General features: G+C 33.2%; 1 protein-coding gene across 1 annotated transcript in view; it reads right to left on the bottom strand.

Annotated features, from left to right (window-relative positions):
- LOC114327238 (ATP-binding cassette sub-family D member 3) overlaps positions 1–26,278 on the bottom strand; it is a 172,537-nt gene extending 146,259 nt beyond the window's left edge. Inside the window, exon 1 of the mRNA XM_028275783.2 lies at positions 25,980–26,278. Coding sequence (XP_028131584.1) covers positions 25,980–26,098 — 119 coding nt within the window. The 5' untranslated portion in view covers positions 26,099–26,278. The remainder of the gene's footprint in view (positions 1–25,979) is intronic.
- Between the last annotated feature and the right edge of the window lie 1,571 nt (positions 26,279–27,849).

The following is a 27,849-nucleotide window of genomic DNA, read 5'->3' as shown; positions in this document are numbered from 1 at the left end:
TAAAAAAATCGAGAAAATCACCCCCTAATTAGTATCTTAAATGAACTTAGTCGTTACGACTTCACAAGTTTCTTGACTCGTGTATATATTGTTTATATGATCTGTAAGTTTCATCGGTTCAAAGTCTTTATTATTGAAAGGGCTGTAGTTAAAACGGGTTGAACGAGTCACTGATCACGAATGTATGCAAATTTAGAAACACCAAATCTTAATCAATTTTTCTCTAACGGAAAAACAAAAAATACATGATATTCAGAAAAGCAAATTTGACTTTTTTTATTTTTCGAGATTTTTGGTATCTCTAACAATTTTTAAGTTATTTTGAAGAAAAACATATTTTTCAAAATTTAAATTTTTAAAAATTTTACTTTGAAACCAAATTTTTTCAAAAATAAGCACTTTGACTTGATCAAACTTACAGATCATATAAACACAACATAAGTAAAATAATTTGTGGAGCGGTAACGAATAATTTCATTTAAGTTGCTAATTAGGGGGTGATCTTCCCGATTTTTTTTTTGCAAAAACAAAAGGAACCAACTTTATTTTGAGCGTAACTTGCTTAAATTTAATGCTAGAAACTTTTTGTAGAAACAAAAATAAAGCTTGTTTTAAACACTTTAAAAAAGTTATAATAGGTTTTCCCCAAAAAGTGCTTAATTTTTTGGATATTTCACGTCGAATTATTCTATTTGAAATTTGGTGAATATGAATCTATTTTTCATTAGCTATAACTCTGGTTCTACGAGATCCAGAGACCTAACGCGTACACCATTTTTTTTTACTTTTTTATGTGCTATATTTTTGATAAGAACGTTTTTTTCGACAAAATACTTACTTTTTGAGTTATTTGCGTAAAACCGTCAAAAAATGTGGTTATTTTGTTGAAAAATGAACATATTCACTCGCAAATAACTCGAAAAGTGTTGACTTGGCGAAAAAGCTCTATGGAACAAAAGTTACTTAAAATTAGTCAGTTTACCCATTTCCGGACTTATTTTGGACATATATTTTTTCACCCACAAGAGGGGGTGAAAGTCACCCCCAGGGCAAAAGCACACATAGGCACAATATCACTTTTTTTCTTTGACATGTAAGCTATACGTATGCCAAATTTCATGTCAAACCAAGCGGTTCTTTAAAATTTAGAGCAAAAACCGTGAAAGAATGGACTAATGATACAGGGGGGCTAAGAATAGCGCACAAAAAAATTCATTCCACATGCATATGCAATATTTTTGTCCCTGAGTATATTTTTTGTTATTACAACTGTATTACTTTACAATAAAAAAAGTAGAATGATTCGAGCTGTGGGTGTACAGAAGAATTTTGAAAATATCGTGGGACACAAACAAAGAGATTCTGAGAAAGGTGAATAAAGGAATGGAAATCTTAAATACCATCGAAACAAGAAAAATAGAATATCTCGGGCATATTACATGTGGAGAGAGATACAATTTGCTCAAATTAATTATGCAATGAAAGATTCAAGGAAAAAGAAGCATATAGACAAGGCGAAAACGGCGGGTTCGAAGGGAAAAATATTCCCATGAGATTTTTTTTTATAATCACATTCGTGAGATATCCCAGAATAAGGTTCAAGAAGTCGCCCACGTGAAAAGTGGGCCAATTTTTTTTTAACAATTTTTTTTTTAATCAAATTGCAAGAATCAATATTTTTGGCCCGAACAATTTTTTCTTTAATTTTTTGGACCATTCTGGACAAAAAAGGTCTCTTATAATTTTTCTCTAAAGTTGATCGTTTTCGACTTATAAGCAATTTAAAATTGAAAAAAACGAAAAATGGCGATTTTCAAGGCTTAATAACTCGGTTAAAAGTTATTATTATGAAAGTCAATATATGACTAAATCAAAGTTTAAAGCCACCCCTACAAGATCCTGAAGAAATTTTTGTCATTATTTTATTACTAAGCTGTTATTTTTAAGTAATAATAATACGTGCCATGCACGTGTACGGCCGCTGTAAATTCTGAGTGCGAGAGAGAAGCCACTCCAACAGTCCAATTGTGCATCTTACTCGCACTCACATTTACAGCGGCGTCAATATGATCTAACCGCTCTTTTTTATTAATTAAAAATAACAGCTTAGTAGTAAATTAATGACACAGATTTCTTCAGGATCATGTAGCGGCGACTTTAAACTTTGATTTAGTCACTTTCTGACTTTCATAAAAATAATTTTTAAACGAGTTATTAAGTCTTAAAAATGGCCATTTTCGCGTTTTTCAAATTTTAAATTGCTTATAACTCGAAAAAGATTAACTTTAGAGAAAAATTATAAGAAAGTTTTTTTGTCCAGAATGGTCCAAAAAACCTAAAAAAAATAGTCCGGGCCAAAACTATTGATTTTTGCAATTTGATTAAAAAAAATTGTTAAAAAAAAATTGGCCCACTTTTCACGTGGGCGACTTCTTGATCCTTATTCTGAGATGTCTCACGAATGTGATTATGCAAAAATATCTCATGGGAATATTTTTCCCAACGAACCCGCCGTTTCCGCCTTGTCTAATAGGAAGACGCATAATATCGTGGCTGCGCAACCTGAGAGAATGGTACGGATGTACCGTGTGTCCCAATAAGAATGGCTCTCGGCCATATCTCAGGAACCGTTTATAGTACAGCTTTGAGAAAAAAATATTTATAACAAAAGTTGCCTCGGGAAAAGCCTGGAAATTATTTTCATAATTCTAGGTACACCGCTAGAGGGCGTAATTGAATATCAAAAATTAATGATGTTCTGAAGTTATTTCCTTGTGGCATTTTTATAATTAAGTATTTTCTATGGAAAATATACGTCTATATATAATATAATATACGTCTGAATTGCCAATATAAATGAGTCAGATTAAATAAATTATTAGAAGAATTTTTTTACTTAGCAACAACATTTTTGTTTATTTTAATAGTATTTTGTATTTTGACAACGAAACCCGATTCGGGCTTCGAAACGTTAATAAATTCATTTTTTAGTAAAATTGTGGCTTATTTCCCATAGAACATACTTAATCAAAAATTAAAAAATCTAAATTTCACAAAATTTGCCTAATGAAAGGGCACTGGAAATCCAATCATCGTATTCTTCATAAAATTCTGCGCATATTTGATTTCACAAGTTTAAGTCTACCTTTGCCAATAAGAGGTGGAGGTGAGTGGGAACCTTCTTATGAAAAAATGGCTGTAAGTCCAGTTCTGCTAAATCGAATTTTGCATACTTGTTGAAAACAGCTCTTTTTCGTCAATGTAAGAGTCTTATTTTCGAAATAGCCTAATAAGTAATATGCAAGCTAGGAGGCGTTATTTAATTATTTTCAGAAATTTAGTTTTCTTTGGAAAATATTAAATACAAGTATGCATTTTTAATCTTGTATTACAAAATTAGACCAAATTAGCAACATAATACCGAAAACCACATGTCGATGCCTTGTTTCTATCTCTAGATATCTTAAAAAACGTGTAAATTTTAAACAACTGTTAATGTCACCGGTAAACGAAGTTAAGGAAAAGTAGTGTGCTATGGAAAAAACAAAGAAACATTTTCCAGATATAAACGTATATAATTAATTAAAAAACAATAAGACACTACAAAATATAACAAAGAAATAAAAGCAACTACTTACTTAGTGACGAAAGACGAAGAAACTAAAGATCAATTCTACGAAGACCTTGAAAGAGCATATGATAACTGTGCCAAAAACGATATTAAAATAATCATTGGAGACATGAACGCCCAGATAGGAAAAGAGATTTGCTACCAAGATTATATTGGTAAACACAGCCTTCATGACGTTACTAATGACAATGGTTTAAGACTTATTAGTATGGCAGATTCCAAAGATTTAATTGTGGGAAGTACATGTTTTAATCATAAAAATATCCATAAAGCAACTTGGATATCACCAAATGGAAATACCACAAATCAAATTGACCATGTTATAATTGACAGAAAGCACTTTACAAACCTAATGGACGTGAGAAGTTACAGAGGCGCAAATATTGACTCAGACCATTTCATGGTAGAAGCCAAGTTACGACAAAGAATTTCCAATGCCAAGAAAGAAAGGGGCACTAGACAAGTAAAATATAATTTACATATGCTAAAAAATGAAAATATAGAGGAACAGTTCCAGTCAAATATAAAAGAAATCCTAGAACACACCTGGGCAGTCGACCAGTCAAGCACGGAAATGTGGAACAACTGCAAGGAGGCTCTGAAGTTAGCAGCCGAAAGCACCTTGGGAATATCCCGAACCCAAGAAAGAAACGACTGGTTCGACCAAGACTGCAAAAAATAACAGATGAGAAGAACGAGGCTTAGGACCATGCAACAACGGAAAACTAGGACAACAATAGATAGATACAAAAACTTAAGAAGAGAGGAAAAACGCATACACCGAAAAGAGAAACGAGACTCAGAAAATGACATATTAGAACGGCTTGAAAGCCATATGAATCACGGAGAAACAAGAAAGTTCTACCGTCAAATAAATACTATTAGAAAAGGATTCAAACCGAGAATCAATTATTGCAATGATAAGGAAGGTAACTTACTTACCAACAAAGATGATATCCTGTTACGGTTACGATGGGTAGGGCACTTTCAAGAGTTGCTGGAAGGGGAACCTACTAACAACATAGAGCTGGAATACCGAAATGAGGAGCTCGTGGAACCCCCCTCGGTAGAAGAAGTGAAAATATCTATTGAAAAACTAAGGAACCACAAATCTCCAGGCAGCGATGGCATCCCAGCAGAGTTATTTAAGCACGGTGGAGAGCAGATCACCAAGGTGATGCGAGAAATTGTTTGTAAAATTTGGTCTGAGGAGCAAATGCCTGAAGAATGGAGTTTAGGCTTAATATGCCCGTTACACAAAAAAAAAAGGGAAACCAACTGGAATGCAATAATTACCGCGGAATAACTCTCCTAAATACAGCATACAAGATATTGTCAAACATTTTACATGAGAGATTGAAGCCCTATACCGAAACGTTTCTAGGAGAATATCAGGCAGGATTCAGGCGCGGACGTTCAACCATTAACCAGATCTTGACACTACGACAGATCCTCGAAAAAGCGCAAGAGTTTAACATAGATATGTACCATATTTTTGTCGATTTTAAAGCGGCATATGACAGTGTCTTAAGACCAAGTCTTTACAATGCTATGAATGAGTTGGAAATTCCAAAAAAACTCATATCTATGATAAAAGTGACAATGGCGAAGATGCTATCAGCAGTAAAAATTCAAAACGACTCGTCAACCCCATTCGAAATACATAAGGGGTTAAGGCAGGGAGATGCGCTGGCGTGTCAGCTTTTTAATGTAGCCTTAGAAAAAGTTGTATGAGACGCTAATTTAGATAGCAGAGGAACAATATTTAATAGATCAGTCCAAATTCTTGCATATGCAGATGACGTGGACATTATAACAAGAACCAGGGCGAGAACTGCGGAAATCCTAACCGATCTAGTAGCAGCAGCAGAACTAATGGGGTTACATATAAATCAAAATAAAACAAAATTCATGGCGACCAACACAAACACAAGAGCTGGAAATGTTGATGCAGATCTAATCATCAATGACCAAAACTTCGAAGCGGTCAAAGAGTTCATATCTAGAGACATCGGTTAACCCCAATTATGACACATCTGAGGAAATAAAAAGGCGAATAATAATTGCAAACAGGTGTTATCATGGTCTATCAAAGTACTTATCTAACAAACGTCTGTCTCAAAAAACTCGTATAAGGCTGTATAGAACATTGATAGTCCCCGTTCTCACATATGGTTCAGAGGCATGGACGCTAACTAAAACAGATGAATCCGCTCTATCAATTTTTGAAAGAAAGGTACTACGCAAGATATTCGGAGCGGTTTGTGAGAACGGAATATGGAGGCATAGATATAACTTTGAACTGCAGAATATCTACAAGAAAACGTTTGGTGGAAAAGATATTATCACTATAATTAAGCGAAATCGCCTGCAGTGGGCAGGACATGTAGCCCGAGCCCCTGAATCGAACATGATAAAAAGGATTCTAACAGCTCAACCCGTGGGAATGAGAAGACGGGGTAGACCAAAGTTGAGGTGGATGGACGGGGTAACACAAGATGCCGAGAAGATCGGAGTCGGCAACTGGAAAGTGCAGGCAAGGGACAGAAGAGAATGGCGGAGAACGCTTGAGAAGGTCGAGGCCTTCTAAGGGCTGTAGCACCAGGATGATGATGAACTTACTTTGTAACGACCTAAATGTTCAAATTGTTGCCCATCATTTTCGATGCAAGCATTTACTCTTCCAAGAGTAGATTTAACAGCAGTCTCAATTTCTGCTTTCGCAATGCTTTGAATGGCGTTTCATATTCTCTAGATTCTAGATCATATTTTCTCGAGTAGTGGGTCTAGCGGCAAAAACAAAGTCTTTAATCCGTCCCCTTAAATAAAAGTCTAAAACAGTTAAATCTATTGCTATTCAATCTACTCTTGAAAGAGTAAATGCTTGCATCGAAAATGATGGGCAACAATTTGAACATTTAGGCAGTCACTAAGACTAAGTAAGTAGTTGCTTTTATTTCTTTGTTATATTTTATAGTGTTTTGTCTTAATATTATTTTAATTAATTATATACGTTTACATCTGGAAAATGTTTATTTATTTTTTCCATAGCACACTACTTTTCCTTAACCTCGTTTACCGGTGACAATAACAGTTATATTGAAAATTTACACATTTCTTAATATATCTCGAGATAGAAACGAGGTATCGACATGCGGTTTTCGGTATTATGTTACTAATTTAGTCTGATTTTGTAATACTGGATTAAAAATGCTAGATCTCTGAAAATAATTAAATAACGCCTCCTAGCTTCCATACTACGCATTAGGCTATTTCGAAAATAAGACACTTACATTGAAGAAAAAGAGCTGTTTTCAACAAGCCCAAGTACGCAAAATTCGATTTAGCAGAACTGGACTTACAGCCATTTTTTCATAAGAAGGTTCCCACTCACCACCACCTCGTATTTGCAAAGGTACACTTAAACTTGTGAAATCAAATATGCGCAAAATTTTATGAAAAATACGATGATTAAATTTCCAGTGCCCTTTCATTAGGTAAATTTTGTAAAATTTTGATTTTTTAATTTTTGATATTCAATTACGCCCTCTAGCGGTAGACCTACAATTATGAAAATAATTTCCAGGCTTTTCTTGAAGAAACTTTTGTTATAAATATTTTTTTCTCAAAGCTGTACTATAAACGGTTCCTGAGATATGGCCGAGAGCCATTCTTATTGGGACACCCGGTACATCAAAAAATGAACTTTTCAGAGCAGCCGTCTTTAAAGTCCGAATAGCTATGATGATTGCCGACCTCCGTCGCGGAGATGGCACTTACAGAAGAAGAAGAAGAAGACGATTACTTTACAATTACTTAATAAATGAATTATTAAAATATTAAGAAAAGTAAAAAAAGCGTTCCACAATCTGCTATAATCCACAATAGTTGATAGTCTAATAATTGAAACATTTTTCATATTGGTTTAAGTTAAGTAATCATTGAGCACAATTATTAAAGATAACACGTTTTAACACTAGAGGTAGTTTGTCATAAATTTGTTTAACTATTTAAAATACATGTTTATTAAAATTGTTATGAGTTTATTTGCATAGGTATACCATATTTCTTAAAAAAGATGTAGATTAAAACAAATAAAATCTGATATTTTAATTGTCTGATAGAATACATTTACTATTTTTTTAGTGTGACGCTTGAAAAATAATTATAAATTAATTTGTTTTGTAATATAACTTATTTTTATATATTTGTAATAGTCTTCTTCTTGTAGTGCCTATCCGTTTCGGATGTTGGCGACCATCATGGCAATCTGTACTTTGCACACTGCTGCTCTAAAAAGATTTGTGGTTGTTATGTTGAACCATGTGCGTAGATTCTTCAGCCAGGAATTCCTTCGCCTTCCTGGTCCTCGTTTTCCCTGCACTTTTCCTTGCAAGAATAGTTGCAGTAGTCCATATATTTCGCTGTTTCTCATGATGTGACCGAGGTATTCGATTTTGGCTGCTTTTATTGTGGTTAACAGCTCTTTTTCTTTATCATCATCATTCTCTTTGCCTTATCCCTATGCGGGGTCGGCTTCCCTAATTGCATTTCTCCACACAATTCTATCTTGGGTCATATCAATGTTAATCCCCTTTACCAACATGTCCTGCCTTATCGTCTCCCCCCAGGTCTTCTTTGGTCTTCCTCTCCTACTCCTTCCAGGAATCTGCACTTCAGCTATTCTTCGTATTGGGTGATTAACGTCTCGACGTTGAACATGACCAAACCTTTTTCCAAACTCTTTTTCTTTATATAATAAATATAAATACACACACCCAAACTTACATGGAATCATCTGATATTTCTTATTATTTCGGGCGGATTTTAAAAAAGAACACACGAAGTCAAACAATATTTATGTTAAAGCAATTTAATCACAAATACATAACAATTAAATAAAACAAAAAATATTTAACAAACAAATTGAATCTAGTTGTTTTACAGTCAATAGCATAAAAAATTTCAATGTGAAACGAATAATGTTTAAATTGTTTTTATTTATTTTTTTTGTTTTTCTTGGTTGTCAGTGTTATCACCTCTAGTCCTTATGCAAGCTTCAGTTTGCGTGGGCACGCTCCTAATCAAATTATCAACATTTTGTTGTGGTAGGTTGCTCCATCCTTCCAGAGCAGCTTGTACTAGCCGTGCGGTGTTTTGTGGATTATTCCGGCGAGCTCTAAATTTTCTTTTAGGCATATCCACAAATACTTTATAGGGTTAAGCTCGGGTGAGCAAGCAGGCTACTCCAAACAAGGGATACCTTCTGCTTCAATGATGTATCTAATCAATCTAATGGTATGTGGAGGTCCATTATCATGCAAGAAAATTCAGTTTTCTCCCGTTGCACCTTTCCAGAGCCTAACTACAGGTTATCAACATACCTGTGAGCACTTAAAGTTGATTGGATGAAAACTAAAGGAGTTTTTTTACGGATCACAATTCCTCTCCAGAGCATTACACTTCCCCTTGTATATTTGTGAACAGAACTGACAGTTTTCGTTCTTGCTTGTCTTCCTTCTTCTCTAAGTACACGATTTCGTGGGTCATCTAATTTTACACAAATCCTGACTTTTTCTGAAAATAGCACATTTTGTCATGTTCCAGTTTTGGTGGTGAAGACACCAATTTAGGCGATCAATCTTGTGCTGTCTGGATAACTTGGGAACCCATATCTGTCTCCTGCTGTATACTTCTTGGCACGAACTCTTCTTCTTATCGTTTCAGCTGAAAGAGTTACACCTGTAGCTTCCAAAAGCTGCCTTTGGAGCTACAGGTGAGAAATGGTGAGTCTTCCTGCTGAGTGGACAATTAAACGATCGTGGCGAGCCGTTATTACTTTTTGGTGACTTTCCCTTGCTTTATTTTTGAGCTTTCTTAGTCCTGTTACCTAGCATAAGTTTTGGACAAAACGCCCTGTGTTACGCCTAGCTCCTAGCTCTACTGCTATGTCCCTCTGAGAACATTACTTGGTTCACAAGACCAATAATCTTTCCCCGTTGTAAGTTCTATAACCCCATATGACGCATATTTTCGTTTTTGGACGCAAAAGTTAGTTTATTTATTTTCGTTCAATTTGAAACTCAAGCAAATAACCTATACCGTACCGAGCTTTACTATTTGATTGTCTTATAGATTTGTTTATTTTCAATAAAAATCTTTATTCTTCGCAACAATAACAAGTTTTTTCAAAAGAAATAAATATTACTTAGAAATACATGGTGATTCCATATAAGTTTGGGTGTGTGTATTTTTAATAATACCATTATATTTATCATCATACTGAAAAAATTAACAAATAAAGTTGAATTTTGAGCTTTAGACCAGAATCCTCCTGCATAGACCACATTAATACTGTGAGGACAATCATGGAACAATCGGTTAAATGGAATACATCTCTACACATGGTTTTTGTTGATTTCGAGCGTGGCTTTGACAGGTTATCTCATGCAACTATAAGGAAAATTTTAGAGCTAAGAAACATCCCTCAAAATGCAGCGTGACACGCAATTGGATCAACAGTGACGAATTTAACGTACTTGACGTACTGGAGTCAGAGAGGGATGCATGCTTTCTCCATTTCTTTTAACATAGCTGTAGACTATGTTCTCTCCAAACTAGACTCCGACACAAGAGGATACAATGGGCGTTAACCACACGACTGAGCGATCTAGAATACGCCGACGATAACTGCTTATTAGGACAAAGGTTCCAAGATGTGGCTGACCAACTGGAAACACTTTCCACTGAAGCCAATAAAACAGGTTTGAAAATCAATATTAATAAAACCAAATCCATGAGAATAAAGACAAGGAATAACTATTTACTATTAACACATTGCGTGCGAATGTCTGATCCTAAGAATAGATAGTCAGATTAGCGGTTGATTTGGAAAACGAGAAAGTTTGATTTACTCCGGTGATCTGTAACTGCTTGTTAAAGGTGGGAGTGCACAGCTGATTAATAAGATTTTGTGTAACAAATGTAACTTGACTTGCTTGATCGAGAAGCGCCTTTACATAAATTATTTTCCCACTGGGGGCAAGGAGGATGGATACCACCTGGATGGTACTTAGTAGGAGAACATGTGTGTTGACCGTATTGGCTGACAACACGTGCGACATAGAAGAGTGAGATGGGTGCGTGTTGTCCCTATCCTGATTTTGTGAAGTAGAAGCTCTATTATTCGAATTAGTTAATTCATTATGCGTGTTCGGATTTATTGGATCACGTTGAGGGGAAGAAGAATTTTTCCTCATATCAAAATGTAAATAGCTGTGGTGTTTGCCACCGCAGTGGGAACAAGTTGTCTTACTTAGACATTTTTGAACGGAGTGACTTGAACCGAGGCAGTTATAACAGAGATCATGTTGTTTGACGAACATGCTCTTGGCTCGAGGTGAGAGCTCTTTGAATTCCCTACAGATGTAGATGGAATGATTACCTTTGCAGTAAGGACATAATCTAGACTTAGAATTATTGAAGGAGTTCGTTTGTTGGTTATCGGTAGTGGTTTATTTATGGTTTATAATACCCTTGGTACCTTAACAGGTTGACTGCCAGGAGGTCGTATACGACCGACATTTCAATAAGTACTTCATGCCACGGCGGTTGTATACGACCGATTTGATACGGTCTGTGATACAGTTCCTATTTTGCCATAGGTCGTGTAGAGAAGCGGATTTATTGCAATATTCGACCATTGTGGCATACAGTCGTTGCATATACATATCAGTTTTCATTTTGGCAGAATAAGGGAGACTGAAATGATATCAAAATTTTGACATGTCTTTATTTGAGTAAAGAATATAAAAATGTAAAAAATATTAATTATTCCAAACTAAGTAACATACAAAAGTTAAATAAATGAAAATAAATGAAAGAAATTATAAATTATCAGTTATTTGGAATGTTTGTTGAAACAAACAGTATAAAAAAGCTAGTCAAAGCGTTCAGACCTTAATTAACCTTCCTGTTAATAAATCTAAATATCTTAAGTTAAACAGTAAAACTAATTTTAAATTTAGTATCAATTTAAAGCTAATTTTTGTGGTATCTCGTGCATTCACAGTGTTTTAATACAATTGTGTAATAGTTGCTTAATCTGCAATTAACAGAAAATAATTCAGTGTTTTTACTCTTTTTTGTGGTAATTTACAGATCACAAAAAAACAGAGCTTGTCCATTATCTGTAGGCAATTGATAATGCTCATTAGTGTAGGTACAGGACCGGCTTTCAAATTTTAAGTTAGAAAATGAAGTGTATGGAATGCAAGAAAGATGGTACTGAAGAAGTAATGCTTTATTGTGATAGCTGTGACCACCCCGTTAACAAAGATACTTATTGTTCTGGTCTATGTTCATCAGAAATTAGGGTTATGGAGTTAAAGAAAAATCGTGTTCTGCAATTTTTGTGCCAAGAATGTAAATCTGGAATGAAACTTGTTCCAAAACTGTTCAAATTAATTGAAAAACTGCAGAATGAGGTTAATGAAATGAAAAGTGATGGGAAAATAAACACTAACATGCCAAACGAAAACAACACAAATTGACGTTTTGAGTGAAATGCAGGATCGTGCTACGAGATCCAATAATATCATTATGTTTAATGTAGCTGAATCACAATCAAAGGATGTCAAAGAGCGCATAAATCATGATAACCTTATGATAACAGCCACTCTGCAAAAAATGTCTATTAACACAACGGACTTCAAATCAATACGTGTGGGAAAAGCAGCCCCAGGCTGCTAAAAGTGATTTTTTCAGATAAGAAGTTTGTTGGCGAGTGTTTGAAACGGCAAAGATCTCTGGGTAATGATATTAGGATTAATGTAGATCTAACAATACTACTTACAACAAAAAACACTTAGAGAAGTACTACAGAGTGAGCTGAAAACTAGAAGAGATAATGGTGAGACAGATTTGGTTATTCGACTAATAAATGGAACTCATAAAATCATAAAAAAACCTAATACCCACTCCCACAATGGTAACTGCTAACCACAGACATTCCAACGGGGATAATTCCAAAAGTGCATAGGATAGTGCCCCATTAACAGCATATTTTCATAATATGGGAGGATTACGAACAAGATTTCGGCAGTTAGAGATGTCAGTATTAAATTAGTCCTGTCGCCAGTGGGGGTACAACGGCCTCCTTAATTCAGATGGACTTACCCAAGTTTTTTTATATATTTTGACCCGTAGAACACGAATTCTTTGGGGAACAGTCAATCCGGATGTCGATAAGATTGTTATAAACAAAGAACTTGAGGAATCACATAACAGCGATTTTTTGCAAAACAAAACATTTTTTTGTATTTTTTGGGTCATTCTAAGCAAAAAATGTTTTTACAAGTTTTTTCGTAGGATGCATAGTTTTCGACATAAACGCGGTTGAACTTTCAAAAAATCGAAAAATGGCAATTTTTGAACCCGAATAACTTTTGATTGAAAAATAAAATAGCAATTATGTTTACCGCATTTGAAAGTTAAAGTCAAATTCTATCGGTTTTGATTACTTTCATTGCTAAAAATTATTTTTTTTATTGTTAAACAAAGCTATAAACACATAGTGATTGAATGATGTTTTCAATGCATTTCTCATTTGAAATCGAACGAGTAGGCGCGCATACAGACAAGTTTTACGTAGATTACGTACATTAAAACGCATGCATTGGGCACGGGAAACACTGTGTTTATGGCTTTGTTTAACAACTATAAAAACTTAATTTTTAGCAAAGCAAATAATCAAAACCGATAGAATTTGACTTGAACTTTCAAATGCAGTAAGCAGAATTGCTTTTTTTTTAATCAAAAGTTATTCGGGTTCAAAAATTGCACTTTTTCGATTTTTTGATACTTCAACCGCGTTTATCTCGAAAACTATGCATCCTACGAAATACTTGTAACACCATTTTTTGCTGAGAATCACCCAAAAAATACAAAAAAATGTTTTGTTTTGCGAAAAATCGCTGTTATGTAATTCCTCAAGTTCTTTGTTTATAACAATCTTATCGACATCCGGATCAACTTTTACCCAAAAAATTCGTGTTCTACGGGTCAAAATACATAAAAAAAACTTGGGTAAGTCCATCTGAATTAAGAAGGCCGTTGTACCCCCCCTGGCGACAGGACTAAATAGCCCATATGATATTATAGTTATTATTGAATCATAGTTAAGTGACGAGTTTTCAGAACATGAAATCAAATTTTGTGGTTATAATACACTGGGGTGCAAAATTAACCGGACACCTTAAAAATGGGTCATTTTTGATGTCTCGAATTTCCTAAACCTGTTGTCCGATTTAAGTGATTTTTTAATATGTTAGAGCCTTATTCTTTATCAATATCGCCGTAATAATATTGTGGCTAACAGGTAAATTTTCATTGCATACCGGGTGTACCAATGAAACTATATTTTTTTTCTTAAACTTCGCATCACCCTGTGGAATATTCTAGCATTTATAAAAATACTCAAAAATTAAAACCCAACTATAGCCTTATGTTTTCTCAACATTCTGTTTTTTGATTCATTCGCTTTTGTTGGACTGTAAAAAAGTTAGAAAATTTAACAACTGGTCATGTTCTTTATCAATACAGGGTGTTTCTAAATGAGTGCGACAAACTTTAAGGGGTAATTCTACATGAAAAAATAATGACAGTTTGCTTTATAAACCTATGTCCGCAAATGCTTCATTTCTGAGATAGAGGGTGTTGAAATTTTTCTTACAAACTGACGATTTATTTATTGTTAAAAACCAGTTGAAATATGCAAATGAAATTTGGTGGGTGTTAAGACGTAGTTATTGTACAGTTTTTGACATACAAGTAAGAATTTAATATTCACCATTGGCGCGCATACGGGTAATATAAGCCCTCATATTACCCGTATGCGCGCCAATGGTGAATATTAAATTCTTAATTGTATGTCAAAAAATGTGCAATAACTACCTCTTAAAACCCACCAAATTTAATTTGCATACCTCAACCGGTTTTAAAGCAATAAATAAATCGTCAGTTTGTAAGAAAACTTTTAACACCCCCTATCTCGGAAACGAAGCATTTGCAGACCTATCGTTGATAAAGCAAACTGTCATTATTTTTTCATGCAGAATTACCCATTAAAGTTTGCCAATTATTCTTTAAAATCACGCTGTATTGATGAAAAACATGGCTAGTTGTTAAAGTACAGTGGAACCTCGATAACTCGGATTAATCGGGACCGCGGCCGATCCGGGTTATCGAAAATCCGGGTTAGCCGGAGAATATGGTATAAATTAATAAAATATAGTCTACTTACAAATAAACTCCCTTAGAATTGAAATAACACGAAATATATATAAATATGCACAGTACTTACACATCATTACTAAAAACACGCAAACACAAACCTAAGCAAATGGAAGCGAACAATACAATACTGCATTCATACAGTCACAATCGGAACGATGTTTTGTTATTATGTATTAAGAACAGTGAAAACTAAGACCATTGATTAAAAAAGAATTTTTTAAATAGTTTAAACAATGCTGACACAGTTTGAAATAAAAAATAAAGGAATACTACAGACAGGTGCCTGTTGTTTCTGCCGGCTTGTGCCATGAGTCATTTTTACTATCGTATAGTTCAGATTACACAAATACACATTATCTCTCAAATATTATATTGCATACATACATTTTTATTGTTGAAATGTTTATCTGATAATTAACTATTTTGATGGGAAATAAGCCACAATTAAATTGAAAAAATAATTTTAATAACATTTCGACGCCCAGAACGGGTGTCATTATAAAAATACAAAATATATACTGAAAATCAAAACGTTTATCTGATGAAAATCGGTCCGGGCTAGCCGGACTTCCGGGTTATCGGGGGCTGACTTATCGGGGTTCCACTGTACCTAACTTTTTTATTGTCCAACATAAGCGAATGAATCAAAAAACAAAATGTTGAGAAAACATGAGGCTATAGTTGCATTTTAATTTCAGTATTTTATAAATGCTAGAATATTCCACAGGGTGATGCGAACTTTGAGAAAAAAACACAGTTTGATGATACACCCGGTATACAATGAAAATTTAACTGTTTAGCAACAATACTATTACAGCGATATTGCTAAAGAATAAGGCTATAATATATTAAAAAAATCACTTAAATCGGACATCAGGTTTAGGAAATTCGAGACATCAAAAATGACCAATTTTTAAGGTGTCCGGTTAATTTTGCACCCCAGTGTATGTATCGTTGTGACAGGAGCATGGCAACAAGTTCTAAAAAGCGGGGTGGAGGAGTAATTATTGCAATAGCTGATAGATTTAGGTCAAAACTCATTCCCTCTCCTAATAATACCATTGAACAATTAATATGTGGAATTAATGTTAAGTTATCAACATTACATTATTGGTGCAGTCTATCTACCACCTAGATCCTCAATGGAATGCTACATAATTCACTGTGAATCTGTCAATACCATATACCAAGGACACACAGATAGCAAGTCTATAATACTAGGTGACTATAATTTACCTGAGGCGATATAGTATGATAAGATTGATCCAAAAGATGGCATAACCCAGACATCCAAAGTGAAAGTTCTCCTCCAACACCAAATTGTTCTATATGGTCCACATAATGTTCAGAAAAAAGTCACACCATTTTGAGCTTCGGGTTTGGGGGGGGGAGGGGGGAGAAATCGGTAAATTCGTAGTTTTTTGCGTTTTTCGTCAATATTTCTAAAACTACGCGGTTTAGCATGAACAACCTTTTATACAAAAATGTTCTACATTAAATTTGAAATAAAAAAGGTCCAATGCATAATCCTTCTAAAATGAACGGTTCCAAAGTTACAGAGGTAGTATCGTATAATTGGTCCAAAAAAAGGCCTAACCCAGACATCAAAAATAAAAGTTTTCCTCCAACACCAAATTGTTCTATATGGTCCACATATGGTTCAGTAAAAAGTTACACCATTTTGAGCGTCCGGTTTGGGGGGAGAAGTCGGTAAATTAGTAGTTTTTTTACGTTTTTCGTCAATATTTCTAAAACTATGCTTTAGCGTAAACAATATTCTATACAAAAATGTTCTACATGAAATTTAAAACAAAAAAGGTCCTATACATAATTGTTATAAAATCAACGGTTCCAGAGTTACGGAGGGTGAAATGTGGAGGTTTTCGATACTTTTTATATTTTTGGGCAATTGATGATGATTTTGGGTGGTGAGGTTGACGTTTCTTCAAGGGCTTATCACTAACATACCATCGGCCACTGAACTAGCAAATTTGATTTATAAAACCCAATCCTGTTAAAGAAAATCAGTAGGAAATTGCCCAAAAAAAATAAAAAGTATCGAAAACTTCCACTTTTCACCTTCCGTAACTCTGGAACCGTTGATTTTATAACAATTATGTATAGGACTTTTTTGTTTTAAATTTTATGTAGAACATTTTTGTATAGAAAATTGTTTACGCTAAACCATAGTTTTAGAAATATTGACGAAAAACCTAAAAAAACTACTAATTTACCGACTTCTTCCCCATCTCCCCCCCAAACCGGACGCTCAAAATGGTGTAACTTTTTACTGAACAATATGTGGACCATTTTGGTGTTGGAGGAAAACTTTTACTTTGGATGTTTAGGTTAGGCCTTTTTTTGGACCAATTATACTATACTACCTCCATAACTTTGAAACCGTTCATTTTAGAAGGATTATGCATAGGGCCTTTTTTATTTCAAATTCATTGTAGAACATTTTTGCATAGAAGGTTGTTTATGTTAAATCGTATAGTTTTAGAAATATTTACGGAAAACGTAAAAAACTACGAATTTACCGATTTCTCCCCCCTCTCCCCCCCAAACCTGACGCTCAAAATGGTGTGACTTTTTTCTGAACATTATGTGGACCATATAGAACAATTTGGTGTTGGAGTGTCTGGGTTTGGGTCTAGTTATACCATACTAATATGGTATAATGATGAACTGGGAGTTTGTGTGGAGTGTCCTGAGAACTCGAGTGCATTGGTAGTCGCTGAATATTTTTCTTTTTATAATTTTTTTCAAAAAGTAATACATCCAAATGATAGGGGTACATATTTAGATTTAATGTTTACAAACATATCTGAAGTGAAAGTAGAACCAGTTGTAGACCTTCTAATGCCTTTACATAATCATATAGCTTATACATTTGATCTTTTATGTACTACTAAAATTAACCTAACATATGAAGAATACTATTTTGACTTCAGAGATGGTAATTATATAGCGATAAATGATTATTTGGCAGGTATTAATTGGGACAACTTATTTTATGAATTAGATATTGAGTCTGCTGTACAAAAGTTTTATGAAACTCTACATGTTGTCTTTAATCAATTTATTCCAAGAAAACTCATTAAAAGCTCTAACTTTCCAAAATGGTTTTCCCCATGTTTAAAAAATTTAATAATTTCAAAGAAAACTAGTCACAAAAAATATTTACAAAGTCTGAAACAGATTACTTGATATTTTCTGACTTAAGATCTAAATCTGCACCTCGGAGGTAAACTACACTATGTCGACATGGTGATTTTTGAACAAGTTTTGTTAATCCACTTGTTTTATTAGTTGGATTGTAGAAATTGATTTTATATTATCATTTAAATATAGATGTATTGTCAATCTAACCATTATGGCATATATCAGATTTTTATTAACATTCTAAGTGCTCTAAACTTTGTTGCAAACACACCTTAAACACAGTTGCTCAAAATGACATAGTGTAGTTTACCTCCGAGGTCCAGCAAGGGCGGATCCAGGACCGATTTTCGGGAGGGGCCATGAACTGTTTTTGGTGAGAGGTACCGGAGGTACGTGGGGTAATTGTTAAAAATTAGGGTTACAATGGTGAGTTTTAAAACATTTTTCACACACTTTTACCGTGTGTGAGAAGTGCCTTAAAATTCACCATTCCTACCGTAGTACCGATTCCTACACATTTCTTCGGATACGCAAGTGCAGTTCTTTCAACAAGTTTAATACTATTTTCCAATGCTTCTCCTGTCAGACATTGTTCTTTCCCTCTTTCTTGATTTTCACTAATTATTTTTAGGTTCTCATAAGCGTCAATGAACTTGACAAAGTCTTCACGAATGTTGTTATTGTGTATGTATCTCAAATTTAGAGAAAGCTGTTCCACGTGGGATACGTCGGTCGTTTCGTCAAATATGACAGACAGAGTAATAATGTGCATTTTGAACCTGATTTATTATTTGTTCAATTATTTATTCACCACAACATGTTATTAATTGATTTTGACTAGTGCTACTAATGTATGTTGTTCAGGAAGATGCTGTGCATAGGTGTTATTTAAGAGTCTTATCTTCTGATGCGATTTTAAACCTTAACAATTCCCCTCATTGCTAGGTCCAGCATCTTCGTCAAGAAGCAGAAGGCCATCATCACGATGATCTCTAGAGGAATATTTTGTCGACCAAAGATAAGAACACTATACACCCTACTATTGGTCGTAGTCTTTCTTTATTTTTTTTGTATCTGTTTAGACCTCTGAGAGTCTATCTGGTTAATGACTGACTTTTGAGGGTTGCGATAACTTTGTAGAAAATCCAGCTCAACCTGAACGCACTCCTTGTGGTATGATGTTTTTTCATGGCTTTATATGGCTCCGTTTTTGCTCATGAGTTTGGCGAAAGATGTTAAAGGTTTCGTGAAAAGACTTTGGGCTGTCATTTCGTTATTTTGACCACATTTTTCATTAGAAAAATAAAACACAATACTTGTAAAACAATTCTTTTTGACTGTGCGAAAATACCAACCAACTCCTTTGTTCTAAGTGCTAGTGACCCAAGTAACGCTTCATTTCTTTTTTATTCTTTGTGTGTATAGAATATGGAAATTTATATGATTTTGATGGCTGTCAAGGACCTTCTAACAATTAGCACTTTATAAAATTATCAACATTTTGATTTATAAAAAACCCAAGTCATGCTTGAAGCTTCCATTTCTTCCTTTTTTCAATTCTAGTCCAGAAAACATATTTATCCCCTGTTTTATACATATATATGTGTTTGAAATTAAAAACATTTGAACTGCAAATATTTAAATTTATATTTTTTTAAATTCTCGGAGGGGGCCATGGCCCCCTCCCTGGATCCGCCCTTGAGGTCCAGAAATGTAAAGTAGAAACTCAAAAATGTTACTCTGATTATATCAAAACTGTTGGTAACAACCTAAAAGATAATCCAGCACTTTCTGAATATATTAATGATAAAAAAAAATCAAACAATGTTCCAAATCACATGTACCTTGATAACCAAATGGCAGATAATGCCCATACATAGCCAACTTGTTTGCCGAACACATGCCGATTGCCCAAAGTGGACTCATGTTCAAGTGCAGATATTTCTTTGTATACTATTAAAATCTCTGATATTTATGATGGTATATGTCAACTCAGAAACTCTTTTTAAACGGGACCAGATAATATTCCAAATTATTTCTTGAAACGTTGTTCATTTACAATATCCAAACCAATATATCTACTGTTTAACTTATCTTTGCTCACATGTTCCTTCCCTGCTAGATGGACAAATAAAAAATTTTTTTTAAAAAAACCTATTTTTAAAGCTGGTGACAAAAATAATGTAAAAAATTATCGTAGTATCTCTAAGCAATCAGCAATACCAAAGTTATTCGATAAAATAGTATACAATCAACTATATTGGCGATGTAAAGAATTATTATCTGTAGTTCAACATGGGTTTGCAGCTGGGAAATCCACTATTACTAACTTGGCAGTGTATGAAATGGGTCTGTTGGAGAGGAAGGAACAAGTAGACTCAGTCTAAACTGACTTCTCCAAGGCCTTTGACAGAGTCAATTTCGACATTTTGCTTACAAAACTCCTAAATTTAGGATTTACTAAGGAGGCCATAGAATGAGGTTTTATCAGGTGTCCCCCAAGGAGGCCACTGTTCACCATTACTATTTAATCTCTTTATAAATGATATTTCTGATAATCTTGAATCATCAGTTTTACTTTTTGCAGATGAGTTAAAGTTATATAGATGTATAAAATCTGTAGCTGACATACATATATTGCAAAAGGATATTGACAGGTTATGGGACTGGAGTATACAGCATAATCTTACATTAAATATCGATAAATGCTATTATATCAGTTTTTTAGAGGGAATAAACAATATGACTCAAACTATCTTATGAATAATGTTAACTTAAGTTATAAAAATCAAGTTAGAGACCTGGGCATCACTTTTAATGAAAGCATTAATTTCAATGACCATATTTCACAGATTACATTGAAAGGTACACTTCGAAAGGTACACATTGAAAGGTACATTGAAAGGTTGAACTTCTTGGATTTACATTAAGAAACTGTAGAAAGTTGTGTATTGTTCTCTTGTATGCTCTCAACTAGAATATGGCACGCTAGTCTGGTCTCCTATGTATGACCAGTATATCAATTCTATTGAGAAATATCAGGATAAGTTTCTTAGGTATTGTGGTTACAAAATGGGAATTCCAGTTGCAAATATAGACAAAAAAGTAATTTTAGATAGATTAAATCTAACAACACTTTATAACAGACGAATTCAGTTTGATTCTTAATTTATTTATAAATTATTAAATAATTTAATTCAATGTCCAGAACTTTTAAGTAAAATAAGCTTCAATATTCCACAGCATAGAATAAAGATCTTTTGAACTTTTTCATATAAACTTTCATGCTACCAATTATGCCTGCAATAATTTATTTGATAGGGCCTTAAGGTTTTTAAATGGTCACTGTGATATAGATCCTTTTAATTTAAGTTTAAATCAATTTAAAACCATGATTTACAGTAAACTCTAGAATTGTTTCTAAGTATTGTATTTTAAAGTGCAGTTATAAGATAAATTAGATTAAAAATATAATGTTATTATAATGCTGTAATCCCATCTATTTAAGTATTCACAAGTGTCACAGTAAGTTACTACTTTCTTGACCCAATTTTTTGTCATGTTTCCCCGAATCTTCTCTTTATAATAACCTTTATACTTTTCCCCGAATCTTCTCTTTTTCATTTTATCATACGGATTTTTCACCAAAGTATGAATTTGTATCGATCTCAAACAGAACAGAATGATCATCTAAGCCCGGTGGTTGTATTCAACCTCTGACATATTTGTTTAAAAATTTCGACTAGGTAATAAATAAAATTGGTGAAACATTAGTAATGGAAGTATTTCAGTTGTTTGCCAGAGGCACTTTTTTTAACTTGGCACCATGGACTTTTTTAAACATTTTTTTGTGGCAGTCAACCTTTTAATAACTAATGACTGTTATTTATTATAACAAAAATTTTTAACTTGTTTATAAACAATTATATAGCTTTCAAATGAGAATATTTGTATTTTGAATGTTAAAAGGTGGGTACAGTCGGAAAAATGTAAGAATACCCATGAACGATCACATCAATCACTTATTTTGTATTTGCTGTCTTTTTCTATAACAAACGTTTGTGATTTATAGAAAACGATAGCAAATACAAAATAAGTGATTGTTGTGATCGTTCATGGGTATTCTTTCATTTTTCCGACTGTACATGTGTGGCAAGTTTTTCTAAAAAGTCTACAACAGGAAAAAATGTGCAGTTTTATTTTATGACAAATAAATTCCTTATAACAAAACTAAAGCATACTTGATATTTAGTATTGCATTAGCTAGGCGGCTCTACTCGAGTTACTTTGGATTAAAAAAATGAAGAAAATTGCTCTATACATACCTAGAAAGCCGAGAAAATACATTTTTTTTATGTATACCAATTTTGAACTTTGAATGATTTTTATGATGAATGGTGATTATTGATCATTGTAACATGATGAATGTAGTTTATTTTTGAATACAGTGGCGAGCTGGCCATATAAATGAATCGGTGCAATCACCGAGAGGCCGCGGCCTCTTGAGGCCGGTCAGATAGGTTATTTTTTCACAAAAATTTTTATGTAACAAAAAAAATATTCCAAAAAAATTTAAATTTTTTTAATGGTAAAATAGAGTTAAATAAATACAGTAAGTAAATGAATAAGACTCTATATACATTAATAGATTGCTACAGATAATATTTATTTTCATATATTATATAAGTATTTTTATGGGTTTCCAATTTCCTTAAAACATGTATGTACTGTGCAGAATAAAAAAGTCTTGCACATTTTTTCCAAATTATTGTAAGTATTGAAAAACGATTTGATCAAAACAAATTGTTTTATGATGTTATAAGCACTCTACATCTTAGAAATTTTGACACAATAAAAAATGGTATATGGGCCATTCCACGAACATACGCCTGTTTTGGATTACTTCGACAACGAATATTTTACTGTGCAACAAAAGAAGTACGAAAGTAAATGGCGCTAATAATTATTCCAATAAACAACAATGTAATTTGCAATTTACTTTCGTTCTTCTTATTTTGCACAGTAAAATATTTGTTGTCGAAGTAATCCAAAACGGGCGTATGTTCGTGGAATAGGGTATACCTTTAACGGCATTTAAATCGTTTACTGAATAACTAAGAAATTTTTATCCTACCATATCTGCGACTGCAATTAGAGAAGAACTCGTGGATTTTGCTGATAAATGGATTGTATTAAAAAATAGGATTTTGCAAAATACTGAAATTATAGTAAATCGAGTTAATGATGAATATGTTCAGTCTACAGAAATGATGAAGGATAATATTATTAGTCTAAATGATAACGAACATGAAGTAACAAATGACAATGTTGTTGATATCGTGAAAACTTCACCTCCGTGTGGTACTAAAAAGTATAAAGATTGTATAGCTTGCTGTTACGCTGTTTTGCATAAGTACAACCTATAACAGTGTACTTATCCAAATTTAAATAGTATATAAGCATTTATTAACTTACTAAGGAAGTAAAACTTAGGTAGATCACTTGTAGGTAGATGGTATACAGGGTGTCCCCGAAAATAGTGCGTTCCTTAAAGGTATCGGTAGAAGGAACAATGTAGAGCAAAAAAGTCTTATAACATTTTTTTCTAAATTCAGTTTTTTGACCAAAATACGAAAATACATTTTGGTATGCAAATTGAGGTCTGGCAACAACGCACAATTTGAAAATCTGAAGGTAGAAAAATAGTATCCAGGTTTGTAGATCAGTTAGTGGTAAGTAAAATAATGTAAATATCAATCAAACCGATATCCATTTCTGCAGGGGTTGTCGTCCCCTCACATCAAACAAACCAAAAATTTGACATTGGCTATTTCGTTTAATTCATAGATAAGATTTGCAGGTACGTACCTATAGGTGTCAACAACCCCAAAAATCACACCAATTGTAAATAAACAAGGGGTTGAATTAGGTTAAATTTCTAGTTATAAACGCCACATTGGCAGGTCATTAAAATTTATGAAAATAAAAATTCACTTATATGGCGAACAATGCAATTTTTTTCTTGGAAACGGTTAACGTTAAAAAAAAATGTTATAGGACTTTTTTGTTCTAAATTTTGTATTATATCCATACTTTAAAGGAACGCACTATTTTCGGGGACACCTTGTATAAATTTATTAAAATTTTTATCTAAAAAGATCCAAATTGGATTGAAGTGGGTACATCTCTAGTACAAAAAACACAATTTTCGGACCAATCAGTCCATCATCAGGTTGAAACTTTAGATCCAAAGTAGTTGGAACTAGCTACATAGTTAGGTCAAAAGACCTTAGTATTATAAGAATTAGGCAATTTCGGCTACAACAATGTCGTCAGATTAACTATCGATTAACTATAACAATGTCGACCTAACTATGTAACTAGTTCCAACTACTTTGGATCTAAAGTTTCAACCTGATGATGGACTGATTGGTCCGAAAACGTTTGTGTTTTTTGTACTAGAGATGTACCCACTTCAATCCAATTTGGATCTTTTTAGATAAAAATTTTAATAAATTTATATACCATCTACCTACAAGTGAAGTTTTACTTCCTTAGTAAGTTTTTTATTAAGGTATACAGCCAATGAGAGGAATCTTTTCCTTTATATTTCATTTATTAACTCTTTCAGTGGCACAGAAATCTTGCTAAAGAAGCTTTTCAACGTTGAAATACATAAAAAATCAGTTAAGAAGTACTTTAACACAAGATCACTTGGAAACATTTATGCTAATGGCTATAGAAAAAGAAGCTTTGTGTGAGCTTAAAAATGATGAAACAATCAACGAATTTGCTCAAAAATCTACTTTAATGCGGAAATTATTGGGCGAGAGTAAGTTATTATTTTATAAAATAATTGCAAAATAATGTTTAGATTACTGCGTTGTATTAACATTTTACATATTGTTGAATTAAAGTATTTGCACTGTACTTGTATTTGTACTCTCTTGTATAATTGATTTACTAAAATTCAACTTCATACATGATTGAGAAATTCTCAAAATTTTATTTTATTCAGGAAATCATGGTTTCTGCCTTACTGCATACAATATTGGCATACATGTCATTTATTATTTGTAAAATTATTGCTTATTCTTAAATAAAAAAATATAACAAATTTAAAAAAATCATTGAGTTTAAAGTTGTATGTTTGATATAAAAATAATTTATATTTTTGTTTTTTTTTATTTTATAAATAACGAATAAAACATCCTGATAATAGAAGGTAAAATGAGGATGGGAGGCCGCTTTTCTATAAAATCACAGGGCCGCTTGAAAAGTTCCAGCACGCCACTGTTTGAATACACATACCTAAAGTATCATTTTTTTGCAATGTGATAGCAAAAGAAGCAAAGAATAAATTCTACCGAAATTTGACGACTTCTACCGAAAAATTAGGAGCAGTCTACGGAAATTGTGTCCAAGACCTGTGGCAACACTGATTAGAGGGATTGTATCATTTGCCTGATGGGGTCGGGACAGTGTCAGGAGAACTTATTTCACCTGAACATCTTATTTTCCTGGCCTATACATATTATACACCATAGGTCCATACATACAATACATCACATCAATAAGATCATGAGTAATGGTAAAATTATGATGACACTCTGTACAAAGCTGGTAATTACTACATAAAATAAAAACAAAGTAACAACAATAATAAAACAAATATTTTAAATACATGGTCATGTAATATCTTAACAATATATCCCTGGATTACTTACTATTTTATTTAAAAATATGTATATTTTAATTTGTATTATTTATATAAGAAACATTCTGTCCTGTTAAAACTTTTAAAAGTGTCTATAAGGTGTTATTTATATAATACTTATTAGACAACTATCGAAAAGCGAAAGTATCAGCTGAAGAACTACATACTCACTTGTTAAGTTTTCCCTGTTTATTCCTATATTTCAAAATAATAAGCAGAATTGTTCCTAAGGCTCCTGCTCCAGCAAGAGCCTTGTGTTTGTTTAAAACTTTGCTATAATTAGGAGCCATCACTAACACATTTTTATTAATAAACTTATAAAAAAAATTAGCGTAAAATCTACCGTTCACTAAAATCGAAACGGATTAATTACCCAACTAACTTCTCCGCCGCTCGCGCTTGAATAAAAATAAAATGAAGTAATTTTAAAAGTTTCCTACATAACATAATTCATAACCTTCAAATTGTCATAATAAAAAAGTCAAGAACCGCTGTTGCCAGATATCTAAATAAATCTCTAATATACATTTAACATACACCAGTTGAATGGAAACTGATGTCCAGTGGCGTTACAATATTGAAAATAATACTAGTTTTTTTTTGTGTCATTTAAGTTTTTTAATTACTACATGATTACTACCGTTTTACTACTTAGCATTTTTTATAATATATTTTTAGACAACTTTGAATCCAGATATGGAAACACGTAGGAAAAAAGTTTCATCAAAAGTTTTAAAAGAAATACATACATATTAAAAACAAAAATCAAAGTGATAAACCTTACATTTTTGTTTACTTTTTCTAATAATTATTTTATTCCTTATTTGGAAGATTTCTTACAACAGTAACTTGTCCAAATAATGACCAAACTGGACATGATGAGCAGGGAACATGGGCTTGCGCTGAATGAAAAAGACAGATGCAGATGATACTGTTATACTGGCTGATAACATCAAATATTTACAGATATCAATGCACCGTGATAGTCTGACGTCAAACGTCAAAAAAGTTTCCAAGCAAAGCAAAAGTTTGACGTCTATCATTGATTATACACGTGTTAGTCATATCAATCATATTGCTTTTAATTTTATAAATGTCCTTACACAAAATCAAGGATTTACACACTACATAGTACGTACTGCGTTTCTTCAGGTTCTTAACCAGTCCAATTTGGAAATATGGTGGGAAATATACTGTGAGCATTTATTACAATCACGGGTACCCGACACATTACCATTTTGTAAAAATTAAACATCCTACAAGCAATATATTCCAATTATAAAAATCAAAACAAACACCACGTGTGAATTTTTGCTTTGTTTGGAAACCTTTCCAGAGTAGCCAATATTGATTTGACGTCACGACTATCACGGTCCATTTACAGTACTTAGGACCGGTACTTTATGCCCCGGTTAGTTAACCAAGGTTTAATCGGGACAGAAAAGTACCTCTTAGGGTCTCTTTAGTTGTAATAAATGCAATTTTAATTATTATTATAATTATTTATTATTATACTAATAAGTATAATTGCGTTTGTATCTATGTTATGCATACATTTCTGTCCCGATTAAATCCCGGTTAACTAACCGAGGTTTAACCGGGTCATAAAGTACCGGCCCTTAATAAATCATATACTACAGCCAATCAATTTGGACTGATGATCAACAGAAATAAAACTAAATTTATGGAGATTAGTAAGAAGAACGTCGAAAATATCGACTTGCGTATTGAAACAGAACATTTTGAAAGAGTACACAGATTCAAATATCTGGAATACACGCCAAACGATAAGTGGGACTCTGATTAAGAATTAGCATCCAGCCATCCGATGACATGCGATAAAATTACGAAATTTCTATGCTACTTACTTTAAAAAGTAGAAGGGCGGGCGTAAAAATTAAGTGACACCTAAAAATTTCACCCAACCAGTTCGGGTTCATAAATGCTATTGGTACGAAAGAGGTTTTGTTTTCAATAAAAAGTCTTATTACAAAGATGCAGAGACGTCAATTGCGACGTATACGTGTCTGGTTGATTAGGA

Source organism: Diabrotica virgifera, chromosome 4, assembly GCF_917563875.1.
Source record: "Diabrotica virgifera virgifera chromosome 4, PGI_DIABVI_V3a".
NCBI lineage: Eukaryota > Metazoa > Arthropoda > Insecta > Coleoptera > Chrysomelidae > Diabrotica > Diabrotica virgifera.
The sequence above is the reverse complement of the archived record's forward strand: the minus strand, read 5'-3'. Positions and strand labels throughout refer to the sequence as shown.